Source organism: Capricornis sumatraensis, chromosome 15 (assembly GCF_032405125.1).
Source record: "Capricornis sumatraensis isolate serow.1 chromosome 15, serow.2, whole genome shotgun sequence".
NCBI lineage: Eukaryota > Metazoa > Chordata > Mammalia > Artiodactyla > Bovidae > Capricornis > Capricornis sumatraensis.
Window position 1 is genome coordinate 6,010,587 of NC_091083.1, and position 21,284 is coordinate 6,031,870.

Sequence of the window (21,284 nt, forward strand, 5' to 3'; positions counted from 1 at the left end):
CATTGACTTTAGACTTGCCCTGTGGCCATCACACAGACCTGGATGTTTGGAATGGGTTCATTTCCCACACCTAAAAACACCAGGCAGGACCAGCTATGTAGTCTGTGGGACCCAAGTGCTCTGTGTTCACAAATCATTAAGGATCGGGAGAGTAGCCGCAGCGCATTAAGCCAAGCAGGAAGCTCTGCGGTGGCACAAGCTCCACCCTCAGAGCCAGGACCCCAGCTTCTGCTTGCCCATCAGTGCCCAGGGGCCCATGACCTATGCAACCCCTAAGTCGTGAGTGGCAGTCTCTGCTGCCTTAGGCCCCAAATAGACAGTTGTTCAAGACGAGCTCACTAAGGGTCAGCCCCAAGCCAGGGATCTGTCAAATTTCTGAAGCTAAATCCAGCCTCTGAATTAGAATTTCAGGTGTGAAGTAGAAAAGACTAGGAAAAAAGCATTGCTTTGCCAAGCAAAGGGGCCACATCAGGCTAATGCCCTCAAAAGTGTGTTGCAACCCAGAGTGGGTATTTAGTAGTTTTATAGAAATGGTTCAAAGAGGGCATGACCAGCCCATGGGCATTCTTCTGACTGGTTGGTGTTGCTGTAATTGAGAGTCCGCATCATCAATCTTCTGGTTCCAGCCTGACTGGGGTCTGCATGCTTGTAGGCAGCTTGCAGTTAATTTCTCCCACCTTGTGTTTCGGTATCTGCAAAACAGCTCAAAAGTATTGTTATGTTTATCTCTTGAGGGGGAACCAGGGCCTTGCCACAAGGCTTTTCTATTGTTTCTTTTTTTCTTTCTTTTTTTTTTTCTATTGTTTCTTGACTGCTTCTCCCTTGTCTCGGCATCCCCTCCCATCCCTAATAAGGAACTGTTTGAGTCTGCTTATTGGAACCCAGTGCTGCCTCCCTGTGAAATCTAGAACTGTCATGCATTACCTCCCCGTGTAGCTGATGTCTGATGCTTCGCCAGACAAAGCTGGTAGGCTTCCTTGGAAAATTTGTGAAGAATTCTATTTACTCATCTACTTGAGCTTTTGCTGTCTTATATTTTTCAGTGATTAATGCTGGCTACAAAAAAAGGCCCAAATCTAAAACTCTACAAACATAGAAAACAATATGTTCTATGCAGTTAGAGAGCTTTTATGTTAATATCACAGGTTGTATCCTCCTGGAGACAGGTTGAATGTTCAAAGTCACCTTTAATATTTGAACAATTTTATAAACTTTCTGTATCCTTGATTTAAAAAATCAGTGTCATTGCTATATATGAAATAGATAATCAATAGGAACCTACTGTATACCACAGGGAACTCCACTTAATTCTCTGCAGTAACGTATATGGGAAAAGAATCTGAAAAAGAATATATATAATTACATAACTAAATCACTTTGCTGTACACCTGTAACTAACACAACATAAATCAGCTATATTCTAATATAAAATTTTAAAAATGTTTAAATAAAATAAAAATCAGTATTGTCCTCAGAGGCTCTTTATTGCTGGTTACATCCAAATGGAATGTGGTCTGTTTATTACCATGTTTTGTTCAGACTTAGAAGATAGCAAAGAATGTCAGCTTTGTCAAAACCGTAAACATGACTGTAAACTTTTCTTTAAGGAAAAATATCATGTTTTGGAATTCCCCTTAGTTGCTTTTAAAGAATAGTAATAGATTTAACATCATCTACAGTTGAAACTTATAAAAGTTATACTTTAAGGGGTATGAAAGATTTGGTCCCAAATTATGATTCTTTTACATCTAAAAACAAACCTATGGTTTTGGGGAAAGTGCTTTTATTTTCTGCTCATGTGAAGTGAGAGTCGCTCAGTAGTGTCTGATTCTTTGCAACCCCATGAACTATACAGTCCATGGAATTCTCCAGGCCAGAATACTGGAGTGGGTAGCCTTTCCCTTCTCCAAAGGATCTTCCCAACCCAGGAATTCCCAATCCTGGTCTTCCACATTGTAGGCAGATTGTTTACCAGCTGAGCCACAAGGGAAGCCCAAGAATACTGGAGTGGGTAGTCTATCCCTTCCCCAGGGGATCTTCCCCACCCAAGAGTCCAACCAGAGTCTCCCACATTGCAGGCAGATTCTTTACCGACTGAGCTATCAGGGAAGTCGATAGCTCATATTTTTTCTCATATAAGTATGTAATTTTCCTATCTATAATTATTGTCATTAAAAAAAAAAATGTTTTGGAGAGATGGAGTTCTTTGACATAGTTTGAGGAAAGTTATAGAATCCAGCCAGAGTGTGATTCTGTGACCATACCCAATGGGGATAAGGGGCAGACAGTGCTGAGGATCAATTTAAAAACTCTTTAATCATACAAGAAAGAAAACCCATACTCTTCATCTGTCACCTTGTAACATCTCCTGCCCCCATCCCAGCCTTAAGCAACCGCTGATCTATACACTGTCACTACATTTTTGCCTGTTCTGCACATTTCATGTAAATGGACTCATATAATATGTGACCTTTGTATGACTGTCTTCAACATTTGCAAGGTTCCCCTATGTTGTACTGTGCATCAGTACTTTATGTTCTTTATTTCTTTTTGTTACTGAAATAATTTTATTTCTTATTATTATTTTGCCATTGTGTGGATATACCTCATCTTGTATGTCCATTCATCTTTTGCTAGAAATTTGAATTGTTCCATCTTTTGGTTATTATGAATAATGCTGCTATGAAGCTTCATGTGCAGGTTTTTGTGTGAGCATATGTTTTCACTTTTCTTGGGTATACACATAAGAGAAGAATCGCTGGGTCGTACAGTAACTCTGTGTAAGTGATGAATTCTAGACTGTTTTCCACAGTGACTGCATCATTTTACATTCCCACCAGCAATGTTGAGTGGGGGCTCCAATTTCTCCATTTTCTCATCCACATCCACATCAATTTTCTATTTCTTTTTTCCTATTGCCCTCCTAGTGTGTGTTCAGTTCGTTTCAGTTCAGTTCAGTTGCTCAGTCGTGTCCAAGTCTTGCGATCCCATGGACCGCAGCATGCCAGGCCTCCCTGTCCATCACCAACTCCCAGAGATTACTCAAACTCATGTCCATTGAGTTGGTGATGCCATCCAACCATCTCATCCTGTCATTCCGTTCTCCTCCTGCTTACTGTGTGTAATGGTATCTTATTGTGATGCTGGCTTGAATTTCTCTCATGACAAATGATATTAAGCATCTTTTCAAGTGCTTGCAGCCCATTTGTTTATCTTATTCAGAGAACTGTCTATTCAGATCCTTTACCCGATTTTTAACTGAGTTATTTGTTCTTCATGTATTTTAGATACAAGTCACTTATCAGATAAATGATTTCTAAATATTTTCTCCCATTCTATGATTTGTCTTTTCACTTCCTTGATAATATTCTTTGAGTGCAAAAATATGATGAAGTCAAGTTTATGTATTTTTTTCTCTCACTGCTTATACTTTTGGAGTTATGTCTAAGAATGCATTGTCAAATTCTGACTCACAAAGGTTTACCCATATATTTTCTTCTAAGAGTTTTATAGTTATAGCTTTTTACAGTTAAGTCTTTGATCCATTTTGAGTTAATTTTTCTTTATGATGTGGAAGAAGGAAGTAAGTTTAGTCTTTTGCATGTGGCTATTCAGTTGACCTAGCATCATTTGTTTAAAGACTGTTCTTTCCCCTGCTGAGTAGTCTTGGCATCCTTGTCAAAAATCATTTGCATAGATATGAAATTATTTCTGAACTCCCAATTCTGTCTCATTAATTTATGTGTTAATCTTTTTTTCCCAATACCAAGCTGCTTTGGCTACTGTTGCTATGTAGAGAGTTTTGAAATTAGGAGTATGAGACCTGCAACTTAGTCCTTTATTAAGATTGTATTGAGAATTCTTGGTCTTGTGTTTCCATGTGAATTTGAGGATCAGCTTGTCAATTTCTGTAAAGAAACCAGAAGGGATTTTGATAGAGATTGTATTGGATCTGTATAGTAATTTGAGAGTAGTGCCATCTTAACAATATTAAGTCTTCTGATCCATAAACACAAGATATCTTTCCATTCGTTTAGTTCTTTTAAAATTTTCCTCAGCAATGTTTTTTGATTTTCAGAGTACATGTACTTATTTTGTTAAATGTATTTCTAAGTATCTTATTCTTTTAGGTGCCATTATAAATGCAATTATTTACTTAATTTTGTTTTTAGATTGTTCATTGCTTGGTGCATATAAATAAAATTGGTTTTTATTTTTTATAGAACTCATTTATTAATTCTAATAGCTTTTTAGTACACTCTGTAGGATTTTCTATAAACAAGATCATGTTGTCTGCAAATAGAAATAGTTTTACTTCTTTCCAATCTAGATACCTTTTATTTCATCTTCTTGCCTAATTATCCTCACTAGAATTAGAGACCTCCAACTGAAACCACATTTCATTTGATTATGAAAATACATAGCAATCTATAGTAATGTTAGCGGTACATCTGACACCAATATAAATCACAGATATTTTTCTCTCTCATTATAATTGTTAGAGATCTCTCAATATAGTTTTATGATTATCAGTACTTTGAAACTATGCAAATTATCAAACTTGCCATTAGATCCCATAATTTAATACATTAAGTAAAACAGTAAAGACATTTTCCATATTTTCATAGCTGTAGCTCATATAATTGGTTTTTCATTGTTATTCTTTGTTTTATTTTGTGCATGTAAGAGCATCAAGTTCCAGAGAAGATGAAAGTGTCAGGAAATCACAGATGTCCCGGAGCCTGGATCTAAAGAACATTTCCTCTTCCCTGTTCCTTTTTGGGGTCATCCATAGTACAGGGTTATTCTCTTCAATTCTTGGGATCCTCCACCTAAAAGCCTATTTCCTAAGTTAGAAATGGGGATAAAGATGTAGTCAGTGTCTTAATTGTGATTTTCTCAGTCTTTATAAAGAGACTAGTAAACTCCTCTGTGCTTTTGTCCCACCAGGTACCTTCTCAAGCCAGATTTCATGAGACGGCCCGATCGAACATTTGACCCTTTCTCTGAAACTCCTGTTGACGGGGTTATTGCAGCCACTTGCTCCGTGCAGGTAGGTCTCCTGCTCACCACAGAACAGTGTAAAAGAGTGGATCCAGGCGGTCTTGGAAAAGCCTTGAAAAATTGCAATTAAAATATTTAATGTCAAGTTGCAAGATCCACACATTGCTCTCAACTTTAACATCTTTTTCCTTGAGATACATTTTTTTCTACTAATGAAATTATTAGCTACTTTTCATCAAAAAATACCAGATCAAAAAGTACCCAGTGGAGAATGTGGAGCAATGGGAACTCTTGGCCGTTGATGGTGGAAATGCAAAATCGTACAACCACTTTGGAAAACAGTTGGGTGGTTTCTCCCAAAACTCAATGTTCTCTTTACATGTGATCCAGCAGTTATACACCTTGGTATTTACCCAAACAAATTAAAAATTCACATCCACGTGAAAACTTACACAGCGATGTTTGCAGCAGCTTTATTCATACTTGATAAAATTTTGAAAGTAACCAATGTGCCACTTAGTGGGTGAATGGATAAAGAAGCAATGAATGGTATGTCCAGAGAGTGGAATATTACTTAATTCTAAAAAGAAGTGAGCTATCAGGTCATGAAAAGACATGGATGAAACAAATGAACATTGAGTTCAGTTCAGTCGCTCAGTCGTGTCCAACTCTTTGCAACCCCATAAACCACAGCACACCAGGCCTCCCTGTCCATCACCAACTCCCAGAGCTTACCCAAACTCATGTCCATTGAGTCGGTGATGCCATCCAACCATCTCATCCTCTGTCATCCTCTTCTCCTCCCGCCTTCAATCTTTCCCAGCATCAGAGTCTTTTCCAATGAGTCAGTTCTTCACATCAGGTGGCCAAAGTATTGGAGTTTCAGCTTCAACATCAGTCCTTCAAATTAACACTCAGGACTGATTTTCTCTGGACTTGTTGGATCTCCTTGCAGTCCAAGGGACTCGCAAGAGTCTTCTCCAACACCACAGTTCAAAAGCATCAATTCTTCTGCGCTCAGCTTTCTATATAGTCCAGCTCTCACATCCATACATGACCACTGGAAAAACCATAGCCTTGACTAGACAGACCTTTGTTGGCAAAGTAATGTCTCTGCTTTTTAATATGCTGTCTAGGTTGGTTATAACTTTTCTTCCAAGGAGTAATCATCTTTTAATTTCATGGCTGCAGTCACCATCTGCAGTGATTTGGGAGCCCCAAAAAATAAAGTCTGCCACTGTTTCCACTGTTTCCCCATCTATTTGCCATGAAGTGATGGGACTGGATGCCATGATCTTAGTTTTCTGAAAATTTAGTTTTAAGCCAACTTTTCACTCTCCTCTTTCACTTTCATCAAGAGGCTTTTTAGTTCTTCGCTTTCTGCCATAAGGGTGGTGTCATCTGCATATCTAAGGTTATTGATATTTCTCCCGGAAATCCCGATTCCAGCATGTGCTTCATCCATCCAGTGAATGAACATTACTAAGTGAAAAAAGCTAGTCTGAAAAAATGACATACTGTTTGATTCCAACTAAATAAAATTATGGAAAAAGGCAAAACTATAAAGATGGTTTAAAAAAAAAAAAAAGACCAAGAATTGTGGGGAGGGATTAACAGGCAGAGTACAAAGGATTTTAGGGCAGTGAAACCATTCTATATGATTCTATGATAATGGATACATGTGATTATATTTATAATTTTTTCCAAATCCATTAAATGTACACCAGAGTAAACTCTGAATGTAAGCTATTGCTTTGGATGATAATGAAGTATCAATACAGGTTCACTGATTATAACAAATAAGCTACTGAGATGTGAGGTATCCATAGTGAGGATATTGTGGATGAGAAGACAGAAGCACTATATTTTCTTATCAATTTTGCTGTAAACAGAAACTGCTCTAAAAAATAAAGCATATTAATGAAAAAAATACCTGCTATATGATTACATTGATACAGAATTCTAGAAAATGCAAACTAATGTAAAGTAATAGAGAATAGATCAGTAGTTTCCTCTAGACCGAGAGAAGAAGGGATGGGTTACAAAAGGGTACAAAGGAACTTTGGGAATTGATGGAAAACTTTTTTGCCTTAATATTGGTGACAGTTTTATAGATGTGCTCATATGTCAGAAGTGATTTCATTGTACACTCTAAACATGTACAATTTATTTAATGTCAGTTATATCTGAAAAACTGTTTCATAATGATTAGCTATTAGATAATGTGAAAAAACTTAATAATTAGCTATAATTATTTGAAAATAGGTCAAAAAAAGTCTTTCCATAGCTTTATAATAGATAGAAGAGGTAATATACATGACTCATATAATACAAAAAATAGTCTGCAGCATCTTAACCTAAGTGCCCACACCTGTGGAATGAAGCAGTCAATACTGCTTTAAAAAATAAAAATAACACTGTCCTGTCTGTCAATTGTCAATATCAGTTTAACATTTTAGAGTTGCTTTTCTTCCTTTGTGTCACTTTGTAAGACTTCTGAAAGAATTCAATAAAAGTGAATTTTAGAACTATGAAAGGATCTTAAGGCATATTTGAATTGACCACTTCAGTTTAGTAAGGAATGAATACATTATTTCCAGAGATAATCGAATTTCTAAAGACGAACAGAGACTTTCTCCCTGCCAGATTATGCTGTTACTGACGATTACACCAGCTTAACTTCTCTTTCCTCCTATTTCTCTTCTGCTCCAGGTCATATCAGGTCAGTTCTTATCAGATAAGAAAATTGGCACATATGTAGAAGTGGACATGTATGGGCTGCCCACGGACACTATCCGAAAGGAGTTCCGCACTCGCATGGTGATGAACAACGGTCTCAATCCCGTTTACAATGAAGAGTCATTTGTGTTTCGGAAGGTAGAGTGTTCTCAGCGTGTCAGACTTGCTCCGCTAAGTTAGGAGCCACGTGCTAGTGGGGAGATGCTGCATGGTCTGCAGACAGTCGCTTAGCCCCAGATGTCTTCCACCTGTATAAATGTTCCGCAGCTGCCACGCGATGATTGTTTCTGCGTGGCCGTGTCCTCTTGGCACTCCTTCCTCCCAGGAGGAGCCCACCTTCTCCACGCAGTGCCCAAGCTCTGGGTTCACAGTGTTCTCAGAGGGAGCCCCGCAGGCAGACACCGTCACACGTGGGAGAGCTCCTCTCTGCCCTGGCAGCTAGTGCCTTGCAATATTCCTTTGGCCAAGAGGGTGGGTAGGGTGTTGCACCAACGAATGTCCTTCAGTGGGTCAGTTGGTATTGTCCTGTGCCTCCAGAAAGTGTGGTCCTGTGTATAATGTGTATAGGTTCTGTGTCTAATATGTTATTTTTGTGTTTTGGTTTTTATCTTCATATTATACTTTGACCCTATGGGCTTCCCCAGTGACTCAGTGGTAAAGAATCTGCCTGCAATGCAGCAGACACAGGTTAGATCTCTGGGTCAGGAAGATCCCCTGGAGGAGGGGATTGCAATCCATTCCAATATTCTTGCCAGGAAAATGCCATGGACAGAGGAACCTGCTGGCCTATAGCCCATAGGGTCACAAAGAGTCAGCCATGACTTGAAGTGACTGAGCACACAGACAGATCAGTCATTCTCTATAACGATTCAGGTTTTAATCTTGTAACCATTTTCTCCCATTTGTTTCTCTTTCATCAACTGAAGATATATTGAAAAATCCATGCCCTGGCAGTACTATCTCAAAAATGGCTGTTTCTCTCTCACTTGTTCTGTTATCATGACCAGAGTGCTTTCTTGCTTCTTCTTTGGCACAGGTTTTCCAAGTGTCTCTACTCCGTTTGTGTCTTACAACACAGATAATCACCTTTTTATCTTAATGAAAATATGAATTATCAGCCTCAGAACTGGCTGACCAGTTTCCAGAAAGCATATTACAGAAGATAAGTATAGTTCATTGAATCAAGCCATTGTGAGATGTAGGCTTTTCCGATTATGTGAATCCCGTCATCCATGCAACACCCTCCCCCTACCTTTTCACCTTTTCTTCTACAATCAGAGTGTAGCATGAGTTGCATACAGCTGTGATGTGTCTTTTTTTTCTTCCTGGCTTTTTCGGTTTGTTACAGCTGAATCTGTTGTCACTATGGCCAGTGTTTTGTGCCAAAAAAATAATCCCTACATACATTTCTGGAAATTCAGAGAGTTGATTTCAGGCTCTGTTTTTGATGCATAGGGAAGTAAACTTGCTTTTTACACACAATATTACTGGCCCCGGAAACAAGATGCCAATTTTGGATCCTTTCCTGCTCTTCTGAAGTGACATTGCCTTTCACTGATACCAAGTGCTTTAACTTTATTTTCTTTCTTGCTGTTACTGTTTTTCTTCTTTGCGTGAATCTCACAGCGTAAGCCCCACTCACCAAATGAGGGACAGCACGGTGACCAAAGTTGGTTTCACCTGTTCGTCTTCGTGAACTGGAACTAAATTATAACCTCTAGGCATAAATAAGCGGCCAATTCATTGCCTAGCTTTAGACATAGTGCTCAAGTCAGCTAAGGTGTCTTAGCTGCTCATAGCCAATAAATAGAAATTCTTGATTAAAAACATCAGATTTTCTTCTGTCATGTTGCTCGTTTATGTCTAAGCAGAGTCTCTGCCATCTGAGCTCAGATGCTGTGTCTATGTATTCGGTTTGGGGATGACAGGAGTAGATGTGTTGTGCTGTGTGTGCTCAGCTGCTGAGTCGTGGCTGACTCTTTGTGACCCCACGGTCTGTAGCCTGCTGGGCTCCTCTGTCCATGGAATTTTCTAGGCAAGAATACTGGAGCAGGTTGCCATTTCCTTCTCCAGGGGATCTTTCTGACCCAAGGATCAAACCCACGTCTCTTGAATCTCTTGCATTGACAGGCAGATTCTTTAACACTATGCCAGCTGGGAAGACTCAATGTCTTGGGTATATGTTAATGTTTCTAGCTGTCTCATCTTTATTTAATATCCCAAAATGTGTTAAAAACTGAGGAGTGCAAAGAAAAATAATCCAAATTTATATATAAATTGTCTTTTATACATAAGGCATTTCTTCAGAGATCCTTTCCATATTCTCAAAAACAGAGCTCGATGTCAGAAGCAGCCCAGTAATAGACAGATCAAAGGATTTGAAATCAGGTGGCCCAGGATCCAGACCCAGCTATCACTGGCCATCTTTGACATAAAGGGAAGTCATTTTTCCTCTCCAGGTTTCTTGTTGCTCACCCATTATGTAGGTGGGAATGGGGAACGATGGCAAGGGTTGGATTAGCCATCTTTTATATCCATTCATTACATCGACAATTTTCAGGGACTGATTTCCAGGAAACCTGCTCCCGTTTTTCTCAATGCCGTGGGCACTGTAACTTACACAGTATGCATTAGGAATGTAAATTGACCATCAGCTTGTTTGCACCGGGAAGGAACCTTTCTGAGCAGTATGGGTATGGTCCAGGTCCCTGGCGTTGAGATTTTGGGAGCTGTGTCCCGCAGATCCACTGAGACAAAGATCGACAAAGACAAGTGCCGTTTGTCTTTGCAGGTGATCCTCCCTGACCTGGCTGTCTTGAGGATTGCCGTGTATGACGACAACAACAAGCTGATCGGCCAGAGGATTCTGCCCCTGGACGGCCTCCAAGCAGGCTATCGACACATATCCCTCCGGAATGAGGGAAATAAACCGTTATCGCTGCCAACCATTTTCTGCAACATTGTCCTAAAAACATATGTGCCTGATGGATTTGGAGGTAAGTCAGACTTTTAGGTATTGAATATTTTTGTGTATATGTTTTTTTCCCCTAAATTTCAAGATTATAAGCTATTTCACCAATGGTTAAAAAAAATCTGTTCCCACCAATGCTGCCAACCCTGTCTGCTTAAAGAAATCAGGCATAAATAGTTGCCTCGGGTTTCCTAGCAGGAAATGAAAAGGCAAGTCCCACGTCCAAGGTAAGTGAAACCCAAGTAAGATGGTAGGTGCTGCAAGAGGGCATCAGAGGGCAGACACACTGAAACCATAATCACAGAAAACTAGTGAATCTACTCACACTAGGACCACAGCCTTGTCTAACTCAGTGAAACTAAGCCAAGCCCGTGGGGCCACCCAAGACGGGTGGGTCATGGTGGAGAGGTCTTACAGAATGTGGTCCACTGGAGAAGGGAATGGCAAGCCACTTCAGTATTCTTGCCTTGAGAACCCCATGAACAGTATGAAAAGGCAAAATGATAGGATATACTGAAAGAGGAAGTCCCCAGGTCAGTAGGTGCCCAAGATGCTACTGAAGATCACTGGAGAAATAACTCCAGACAGAATGAAGGGACAGAGCCAAAGCAAAAACAATACCCACCTGTGGATGTGACTGGTGATAGAAGCAAGGTCCAATGCTGTAAAGAGCAATATTGCATAGGAACCTGGAATGTCAGGTCCATGAATCAAGGCAAATTGGAAGTGGTCAAACAAGAGATGGCAAGAGTGAACATCAACATTGTAGGAATCAGCGAATTAAAATGGACTGGAATGGGTGAATTTAACTCAGATGACCATTATACCTGCTACTGCAGGCAGGAATCCCTTAGAAGAAATGGAGTAGCCATCATGGTCAACAAAGGAGTCTGAAATGCAGTGCTTGGATGCAATCTCAAAAATGACAGAATGATCTCTGTTCATTTCCAAAGCAAACCATTCAATATCACAGTAATCCAAGTCTATGCCCCAACCAGTAATGCTGAAGAAGCTGAAGTTGAACGGTTTTATGAAGACCTACAAGACCTTTTAGAACTAACACCCAAAAAAGATGTCCTTTTCATTCTAGGGGACTGGAATGCAAAAGTAGGAAGTCAAGAAACACCTGGAGTAACAGGCAAATTTGGCCTTGGAATGCGGAATGAGGCAGGGCAAAAACTAATAGAGTTTTGCCAAGAAAATGCACTGGTCATAGCAAACACCCTCTTCCAACAACACAAGAGAAGACTCTACACATGGACAGCACCAGATGGTCAACACCAAAATCAGATTGATTATATTCTTTGCAGCCAAAGATGGAGAAGCTCTATACAGTCAACAAAAACAAGACCAGGAGCTGACTGTGGCTCAGGTCATGAGCTCCTTATTGCCAAATTCAGACTTAAATTGAAGAAAGTAGGGAAAACCGCTAGACCATTCAGGTATGACCTAAATCAAATCCCTTATGATTATACAGTGGAAGTGAGAAATAGATTGAAGGGCCTAGATCTGATAGATAGAGTGCCTGATGAACTATGGAATGAGGTTCATGACATTGTACAGGAGACAGGGATCAAGACCATCCCCATGGAAAAGAAATGCAAAAAAAGCAAAATGGCTGTCTGGGGAGGTCTTACAAATAGTTGTGAAAAGAAGAGAAGCAAAAAGCAAAGGAGAAAAGGAAAGATACAAGCATCTGAATGCAGAGTTCCAAAGAATAGCAAGAAGAGATAAGAAAGCCTTCTTCAGCGATCAATGCAAAGAAATAGCGGAAAACAACAGAATGGGAAAGGCTAGAGATCTCTTCAAGGAAATTAGAGATACCAAGGGAACATTTCATGCAAAGATGGGCTCAATAAAGGACAGAAATGGTATGGACCTAACAGAAGCAGAAGACATTAAGAAGAGGTGGCAAGAATACACAGAAGAACTGAACAAAAAAGGTCTTAATGACCAAGATAAGCACAATGGTGTGATCACTCACCTAGAGCCAGACATCCTGGAATGTGAAGTCAAGTGGGCCTTAGAAAACATCACTACGAACAAAGCTAGTGGAATTGATAGAGTTCCAGTTGAGCTGTTTCAAATCCTGAAAGATGATGCTGTCAAAGTGCTGCACTCACTATGCCAGCAAATTTGGAAAACTCAGCAGTGGCCACAGGACTGGAAAAGGTCAGTTTTCATTCCAATCCCAAAGACAGGCAATGCCAAAGAGTGCTCCAACTACCGCACAATTGTACTCATCTCACACGCTAGTAAAGTAATGCTCAAAATTCTCCAAGCCAGGCTTCAGCAATACCTGAATCGTGAACTCCCTGATGTTCAAGCTGGTTTTAGAAAAGGCAGAAGAACCAAACATCAAATTGCCAACATCCACTGGATCATGGAAAAAGGAAGAGAGTTCCAGAAAAACATCTATTTCTGCTTTATTGACTATGCCAAAGCCTTTGACTTTGTGGATCACAGTAAACTGTGGAAAATTCTTCAAGAGATGGGAATACCAGACCACCTGACCTGCCTCTTGAGAAACCTATATGCAGGTTCAGGAAGCAGCAGTTAGAACTGGACATGGAACAAGAAACTAGTTCCAAATAGGAAAAGGAGTACGTCAAGGCTGTATATTGTCACCCTGTTTATTTAACTTCTATGCAGAGTACATCATGAGAAACACTGGGCTGGAAGAAGCACAAGCTGGAATCAAGATTGCCAGGAAGAATATCAATAACCTCAGATATGCAGATGACACCACCCCTATGGCAGAAAGTGAAGAGGAGCTAAAAAGCCTCTCGATGAAATTGAAAGAGTAGAGCGAAAAAGTTGGCTTAAAGCTCAACATTCAGAAAACGAAGATCATGGCATCTGGTCCCATTACTTCATGGGAAATAGATGTAGGAAACAGTGGAAACAGTGTTAGACTTTATTTTTTGGGCTCCCAAATCACTGCAGATGGTGATTGCACCCATGAAATTAAAAGACGCTTACTCCTTGGAAGGAAAGTTATGACCAACCTAGATAGCATATTGAAAAGCAGAGACATTACTTTGCTGACTAAGGTCCATCTAGTCAAGGCTATGGTTTTTCCAGTGGTCATGTATGGATGTGAGAATTGGACTGTGAAGAAAGCTGAGTGCTAAAGAATTGATGCTTTTGAACTGTGGTATTGGAGAAGACTCTGGAGGGTCCCTTGGACTGCAAGGAGATCCAACCAGTCCATTCTGAAGGAGATCAGCCCTGGGATTTCTTCGGAAGGAATGATGCTAAAGCTGAAACTCCAGTACTTTTGCCACCTCATGCGAAGAGTTGACTCATTGGAAAAGACCCTGATGCTGGGAGGGACTGGGGGCAGGAGGAGAAGGGGACGACCGAGGATGAGATGGCTGGATGGCATCACTGACTCAATGGCTGTGAGTCTGAATGAACTCTGGGAGTTGATGATGGACAGGGAGGCCTGGTGTGCTGCAGTTCATGGGGTCGGAAGGAGTCGGACATGACTGAGCGACTGAACTGAACTGAACTGAGATTATCTTTAAAATTCTTTATTTAAAAATGCTGTCATTCTACATTTTTTCAATTTTCACATATATGTTTCACATATATGTTTGTGAAGAATGCATTTCTACCATCATTCAAAGGAGGAAAGGTGTGAATAATGTAGAGCCATAGACGTCAGTTGGTTTCACTAAAAGGTTTAAATTGAACTCCATTATCAACATTCCTGGACTTTCCCCCAGAATCTACAGGGGAGTTCAATTTCACAAAAAATTCCCAGTCATCAGTCCATAGAAGACCACCTTTGGTTCTACCAAAGACATCAATGAAATTTAAAGTGAAAATCACTCAGTAATGTCTGACTCTTTGTGACCCCATGGACTTCTCCATGTGACCCCATGGACCCCATGGAATACCCCAGGCCAGAATACTGGAGTGGGTAGCCTTTCCCTTCTCGAGGGGATCTTCCCAACCCAGGGATCAAACCCAGGTCTCCCACATTGCAGGCAGATTTTTTACCAGCTGAGACCCCAGGGAGGCCTAAGAATACTGGATTGGATAGCCTGTCCATTCTCCAGCAAATCTTTCCAACCCAGGAATTGAACAGGGATCTCCTGCATTGCAGGTGGATTCCTTACCAACTGAGCTATTGGGGAAGCCCAAAGTCGTCAATGGGAGGAATCAAAGTTGGACAAAGTCTTAAAGTGAAAGTGAAGATTGCTCAATCATGTCTGATTCTTCACGATCCCATGGATGGTAGTCTATGGAATTCTCCAGGCGAGAATACTGGAGTGGGCAGCCTTTCCCTTCTCCAGGGGATCTTCCCAACCCAGAGATCAAACCAGGTCTCCCACATTGCAGGCTGATTCTTTACCAGCTGAGCCACCAGGGAAGCCCAAGAATACTGGAGTGCTTTAGATCCCTTCTCCAGCAGATCTTCCCAACCCAGGGATTGAACCCAGGTATCCCACATTGCAGGTGGATTCTTTACCAGCTGAGGTCTCAGGGAAGCCCCAAGTCACAGGATTCTGGTAAACCCACATATTAACTGTTTATAACCCCCAACTGAGCCAAGAACATTAAAGGTAAACAAAGATCCTCTATATTCTCAGAGTTCATTGAATCATAAGAAAACAATAGTACAGCAAAGTACATCAAATTAACAAGGGTTCAAGTCCTGACTCTCCACTGCTAGCCAGGTTACCTTGAGATAGTGTTATCACCTATCAACACCCCCCACCCCATCTTCTGGCCTGTAAAGGTACTGGTATTGTTTCCCTCACAGCCTCCTGTGATGTGTGCTTATCATCACAGTGTATGACACAGCAGGGCATGCCTGCCATGTGTGTGCACAGGAGTGTGTGGCTCCAAATGCAGCTCAGTTTCTGTGCTGTTCTAGTTTGAGGAGCTTTGGGTGATTTTGTTTTGTGTTTTTAATAATGCAGTCTTCTCTGGAGGACAGAGTTTCTGCAACTAATACTCAACATTAACAACCCAATTGTGGGTTCCAAAAGTAAAGTCAGCCATGAGGATTTTTCAATTGCAAAATTGAGAGTAAAGATTCCTTCCTCTTTCCCTTTGTTTTTTTCTCAAAAAAGGAAGCCTATTACAGGTCACAACACAGAGTAACAGTTATGAGCACGAGGCAGACGCTGGGATGGGGTGCTGTGGGCCGGGTGAGCAGGGCAGAAAAGAGACATAGGACCTGTGTGGGTGTTGAGGAGCATGTGATGGCCACGGGGCATCAGCAGATGGATTCAGTCTTGTTCCACATATTTTCACTTAGAAAGCAGTGGTGCGTAATACCTAGTGCATTTTAAAGATAGTTATATAAATAAATGTATTGGAAGACAAAGGTTTTGCCTTTACACATGTTACTTTTCAAATGAAACTCTAACTCATTCTAGGGAAATGGGCTATTCGAATAGGAAAGGGAAAGATACAGTTTTTAGAGCTCCTGCTTTGTGCCAAGCGCTTTACAAAAATGGGGTCCAGAAATGTGAAATTGTTTAGAGTAAATGTGAGCATATGCAGGTGTATGCTGAAGGAATATCTGTGTTTATCATGTAGTTTATGGCTACTGTCAATATTTATAAGTATTGATTGACATCTTTAAAAATAGTCTTATAACTGTTCTTTCCTAAGGTATCATTGTAGCATTTCTCTCAAAAGCAATTGAAATTTCTGTATGACATTATCTGTGAAGGGATTCTGCAGTTGATGCAGTTGATGTCTTAGCCTCAGATTTGATGTTCAAAGACTGTTTATTCAGAATTCTCTGGCCATTTCTCACATATGTGAAGAAACCAAGGACAGACATTCTGAGGGTTTATTTAAGGAACTTACCTGAAAATAACAAAATAAGAATATGAGAACTTTTTCCAAATTTCCAGTCTTCTTGACAGCCTCTTGATTCCCACAGTGTGTTTATATTTCATGTGCTTACCTAACCTCCCACATCCATGTCTGAACATTAATGTGCTGAACCAGCACACCAGGTGATCAATAGACCGCCTGTTCACTAGAACATTTACAGTCTTTGTTGATTCTATAGGAAAAAGTTCAAAATGAAATTCTGCACCATTGCACTTCAGCAGTTTCTGGGGGAAAAAAAGAAAGTGGTCGATAAACATCTCCAGATTTTTATGTAGCTAAAGAAAGAAAATATGGATGCTTTCATTTATTCTACTAATATGTTTAGCAGGTTTTACTCTGTAAAAAGCAAAGTAGCTACATATCAGAAAAAAATTCTGATGACATAAAAATTTTAAAAGGGTCATTCATCCAATGCCCAGAATGAACTCTGTTACCATATGGGTCTCTACTTCCTATCTCATTATTCTCTTTACTTTTTAATAAAATTGGATCTTACTGTGGTGTCTCATTTACATTCATATTTCAGAGTCAATTCTTTTCATAATTTTTAGAGTATTTTTCCCATTTCTTGACATTTTTATTGTCTGCTTGAGATTCCATTTTATGTATGCTATAATTTATCATCTATTGATGTATTGAAGTTAATTCTACTTTTCTTTCTTATGAACAGGATTGCATCTAATAACCCTAAATGTAAAGCTTTGGAAATATTAGTGATTACTTCCTACAGATGAATTCTTTCAAGTGGATTTGTTGCATCAAGAAGTGTTCAGTTCAGTTCAGTTCAGTCTCTCAGTTGTGTCCAACTCTTTGAGACCCCATGAATCGCAGCACACCAGGCCTCCCTGTCCATCATCAACTCCCGGAGTTCACTTAGACTCACAGCCATCGAGTCCGTGATGCCATCCAGCCATCTCATCCTCGGTCGTCCCCTTCTCCTGCCCCCTATCCCTCCCAGCATCAGAGTCTTTTCCAATGAGTCAACTCTTCGCATGAGGTGGCAAAAGTACTGGAGTTTCAGCTTTAGCATCATTCCTTCCAAAGAAATCCCAGGGCTGATCTCCTTCAGAATGGACTGGTTGGATCTCCTTGCAGTCTAAGGGACTCTCAGGAGTCTTCTCCAACACCACAGTTCAAAAGCATCAGTTCTTCAGTGCTCAGCCTTCTTCACAGTCCAACTGTCACATCCATACATGACCACTGGAAAAACCATAGCCTTGACTAGACGGACCGTAGTTGGCAAAGTAATGTCTCTGCTTTTGAATATGCTATCTAGGTTGGTCATAACTTTTCTTCCAAGGAGTAAGCGTCTTTTAATTTCATGGCTGCAGTCACCATCTGCATATGTATTTAAAGGTCTAGATTGTTGTTGTTTTTCAGGCACTAAATTGTGATGACTCTTTGTGACCCTATGAGTTGTAGCATGCCACGCTCCTCTGTCCTCCACCATCTCCCAGAGTTTGTTCAAATGCATGTCAGTGATGTTATCTACCATCTCATCCTCTGCCACCTGCTTCTCCTGTTGCCTTCAATCTTTCCCAGCATCAGGGACTTTTCCAACGAGTCAGCTCTATGCATCAGGTGGCCAAAGGGCTGGAGCATCACCTTCAGCATCTGTCCTTCCAGTGAATATTCATGGTTGATTTCCTTTAGGATTGACTGGTTTGATCCCCTTGCAGTCCAAGGGACTCTCAAGAATCACCTCCAACACCACAATTCGAAACCATCAGTTCTTCGGCACTCAGCCTTCTTTATAGTCTGACTCATATCCATACATGTCTGCTGGTAAAACAATACTTTGATTATATGGACCTTTGTCAGCAAAGTGATATCTGCTTTTTAATACTCTGTCCAGGTTTGTGATAGCTTTCCTTCCAAGGAACAAGCAAGCATCTTTTAATTTCATGGCTACAGTCACCATCTACAGTGATTTTGGAGCTCAAGAAAATAAAATCTGTTGCTGTTTCCACTTTTTCCCCATCTATTTGCCATGAAGTGATGGGACTGGATGCCATGATCTTACTTTTTTGAATGCTGAGTTTTAAGCCAGCTTTATTCCCCACTTCTTTCCCCCTCATCAAAAGGCTCTTTAGTTCCTTTACTTTCTGCCATTAGAATGGTATCATCTGCATATCTGAGGTTGTTGATATGGCTCTTGGAAATCTTGTTTCCAGTTTGTGATTCATCCAGCCTGGCATTTTGTATGATGTATTCTGCATAGAAATTAAGCAGGGTAACAATATATAGCCTTGTCATACTCCTTTCCCAATTTTGAACTAGTCCATTATTCCATGTCTGCTTCTAACTGTTGTGTCTTTACCTGCATACACGTTTCTCAGAAGACAAGTAATGTGGTCTGGTATTCCCATCTCTTTAAACATTTTCCACAGTTTGTTGTAACCCACACAGTCAAAGGCTTTACTGTAGTCAATGAAGCGGAAGTAGACATTTTTCTGGAATTCCTTTGCTTTCTCTATGATCCAGTGGATGTTGGCAATTTGTATCTCTGGTTCTTCTCTTCTAAACTGTACATCTAGAAGTTCTCGGTTAACGTACTGTTGAAGCCTAGCTTGAAGGATTTTGAGCATAGTATGAGCAAGTGAAATGAGTGCAATTGTCCAGTAGTTTCAGCATTCTTTAGCATTACCCTTCTTTGTGATTGGAATGAAAACTGACCTTTTCCAGTCCTTTGGCCACTGCTGAGTTTTCCAAATTTCCTGGCATACTGAGTACAGGACTTTAACAGCATCATCTTTTAGGATTTGAAATAGCTCAGCTGGAATTCTATCACCCCCACTAGCTTTGTTCATATTATTAGTAATGCTTCCTAAGACTCACTTGACTTCACAGTCCAGGATGTCTGGCTCTAGGTGAGTGATCACACTGTCGTGGTTATCTAGGTCAGTAAGACTTACTTTGTATTGTCCTTCTGTGTATTCTTGCCACCTTTTCTTAATCTCTTCTGCTTCTGTTAGGTCCCTACCATCTCTGTCCTTTATTGTCCCCATCCTTGCATGAAATATTCCCTTGGTATCTCTAATTTTCTTGAAGAGATCTCTAATCTTTCCCATTCTATTTCTTTGCATTGTTCACTTTAAAATACTTTATCTCTCCTTGCTATTTTCTGAAACTCTGCATTCAGATGGATATATCTTCTTCCCTTTCTCCCTTCCCTTTTGCTTCTCTTCTTTCCTCAGCTATTTGTAAAGCCTCCTCGGACAACCACTTTGCCTTCTTTCATTTCTTATTCTTGGGGATGGTTTTGGTCACCACATCCTGTAGAATGTTACAAGCCTTGACTCATAGTTCTTCAGGCACTCTGTCTACCAAATCTAATCCCCTGAATCCATTCATTATCTCCACTGTATAATCATATGGGATTTGATTTAGGTCATACCTGAGTGGCCAAGTGGTTTTCCCTACTTTCTTCAAATTAAGCTTGAATTTTGCAATAAGGTGCACATGATCTGAGACACAGTCAGCTCCAGATCTTGTTTTTACTGTATGTATAGAGCTTCTCCATCTTTGGCTGCAAAGAACATAGTCAATCAGATTTTAGTACTAAAGTGACCATCTGGTGATGTCCATGTGTAGAGTCATCTCTTGTGTTGTTGGAAAAGGTTGTTTGCTATGACCAGCATGTTCTCTTGACAAAACTCCGTTAGCCTTTGCCCTGCTTCACTCTGTACTCCAAGGGCAAACTTGCCTGTTCCTCTGGGTATCTCTTGACTTCCTACTTTTGCATTCCAGTCCCCTATGATGAAAAGGACATCTTTTTTGGCTGTTAATTCTAGAAGGTGTGTAGGTCTTTATAGAACCAGTCAACCTCAGCTTCTTCAGCATCAGTGGTGGGAGCATAGACTTGGATTACTGTGATATTGAATGGTTTGCCTTGGAAAGGAGATCATTCTGTCATTTTTGAGATTGCACCCAAGTACTGCATTTCAGACTCTTTTGTTGACTATGGTGGCTACTCCATTTCCTCTAAGGAATTCTTGCCCACAGTAGTAGATATAATGGTCATCTGAATTAAATTCACCCATTCCAGTAGTAGGTATAATGATCCTCTGAATTAAATTCACGCATTCCAATTGATTTGAGTTTACCAAGTCCTTAAGATATCAGTGTTCAGTCTTGCCGTGTCCTGCTTCAGTTCAGTTCAGTCTCTCAGCCGTGTCTGACTCTGCGACCCCATGAATCGCAGCACGCCTGCGATAAATTGCACAAGTCCTGCTTGACCATGTGCAATTTACTAACATTCCAGGTTCCTATGCAATATTGTTTTTCACAGCTTCAGACTTGACTTTCATCACCAGCCACATCCACAACTGGGCATCATGTCCACTTTGGCCTGGGCACTTCATTCTTTCTGGAGCTATTAGTAGTAGCCCTCTGCTCTTCCCCAGTAGCATACTGGACACCTTCTGACATGGGGAGCTCATCTTCCAGTGTCATGTCTTTTTGCCATTTTGTACTCTTCATGGAGTTCTCATGGCAAAAAGTCTAGAGTGGTTTGCCATTTCGTCCTCCAGTGGACCACAGTTGTCAGAACTCTTCACCATGACCCATCTAGCATGGGTGCCCCTGCGTGACTTGGCTCGTAGCTTCCTTGAGCTACTCAAGTCCCTTTGCCACACCAGGCTGTGACCCATGAAGGGGATGGAAATGGCCCTAAACCCCAAAATAGCTGGTATTTTTAAAAAAT

The 21,284-nt window shown here is 40.5% G+C and overlaps 1 protein-coding gene across 4 annotated transcripts in view; it reads left to right on the forward strand.

The window, feature by feature from the left end:
• The window catches only part of PLCB4 (phospholipase C beta 4), a 187,734-nt gene that overhangs the window by 111,804 nt on the left and 54,646 nt on the right, over window positions 1–21,284 (forward strand). For all 4 annotated transcript variants that reach the window (XM_068987745.1, XM_068987747.1, XM_068987746.1 and 1 more), the window contains 3 exons: window positions 4,951–5,053; window positions 7,717–7,881; window positions 10,535–10,739. In XM_068987745.1, coding sequence (XP_068843846.1) covers window positions 4,951–5,053; window positions 7,717–7,881; window positions 10,535–10,739 — 473 coding nt within the window. The remainder of the gene's footprint in view (window positions 1–4,950; window positions 5,054–7,716; window positions 7,882–10,534; window positions 10,740–21,284) is intronic.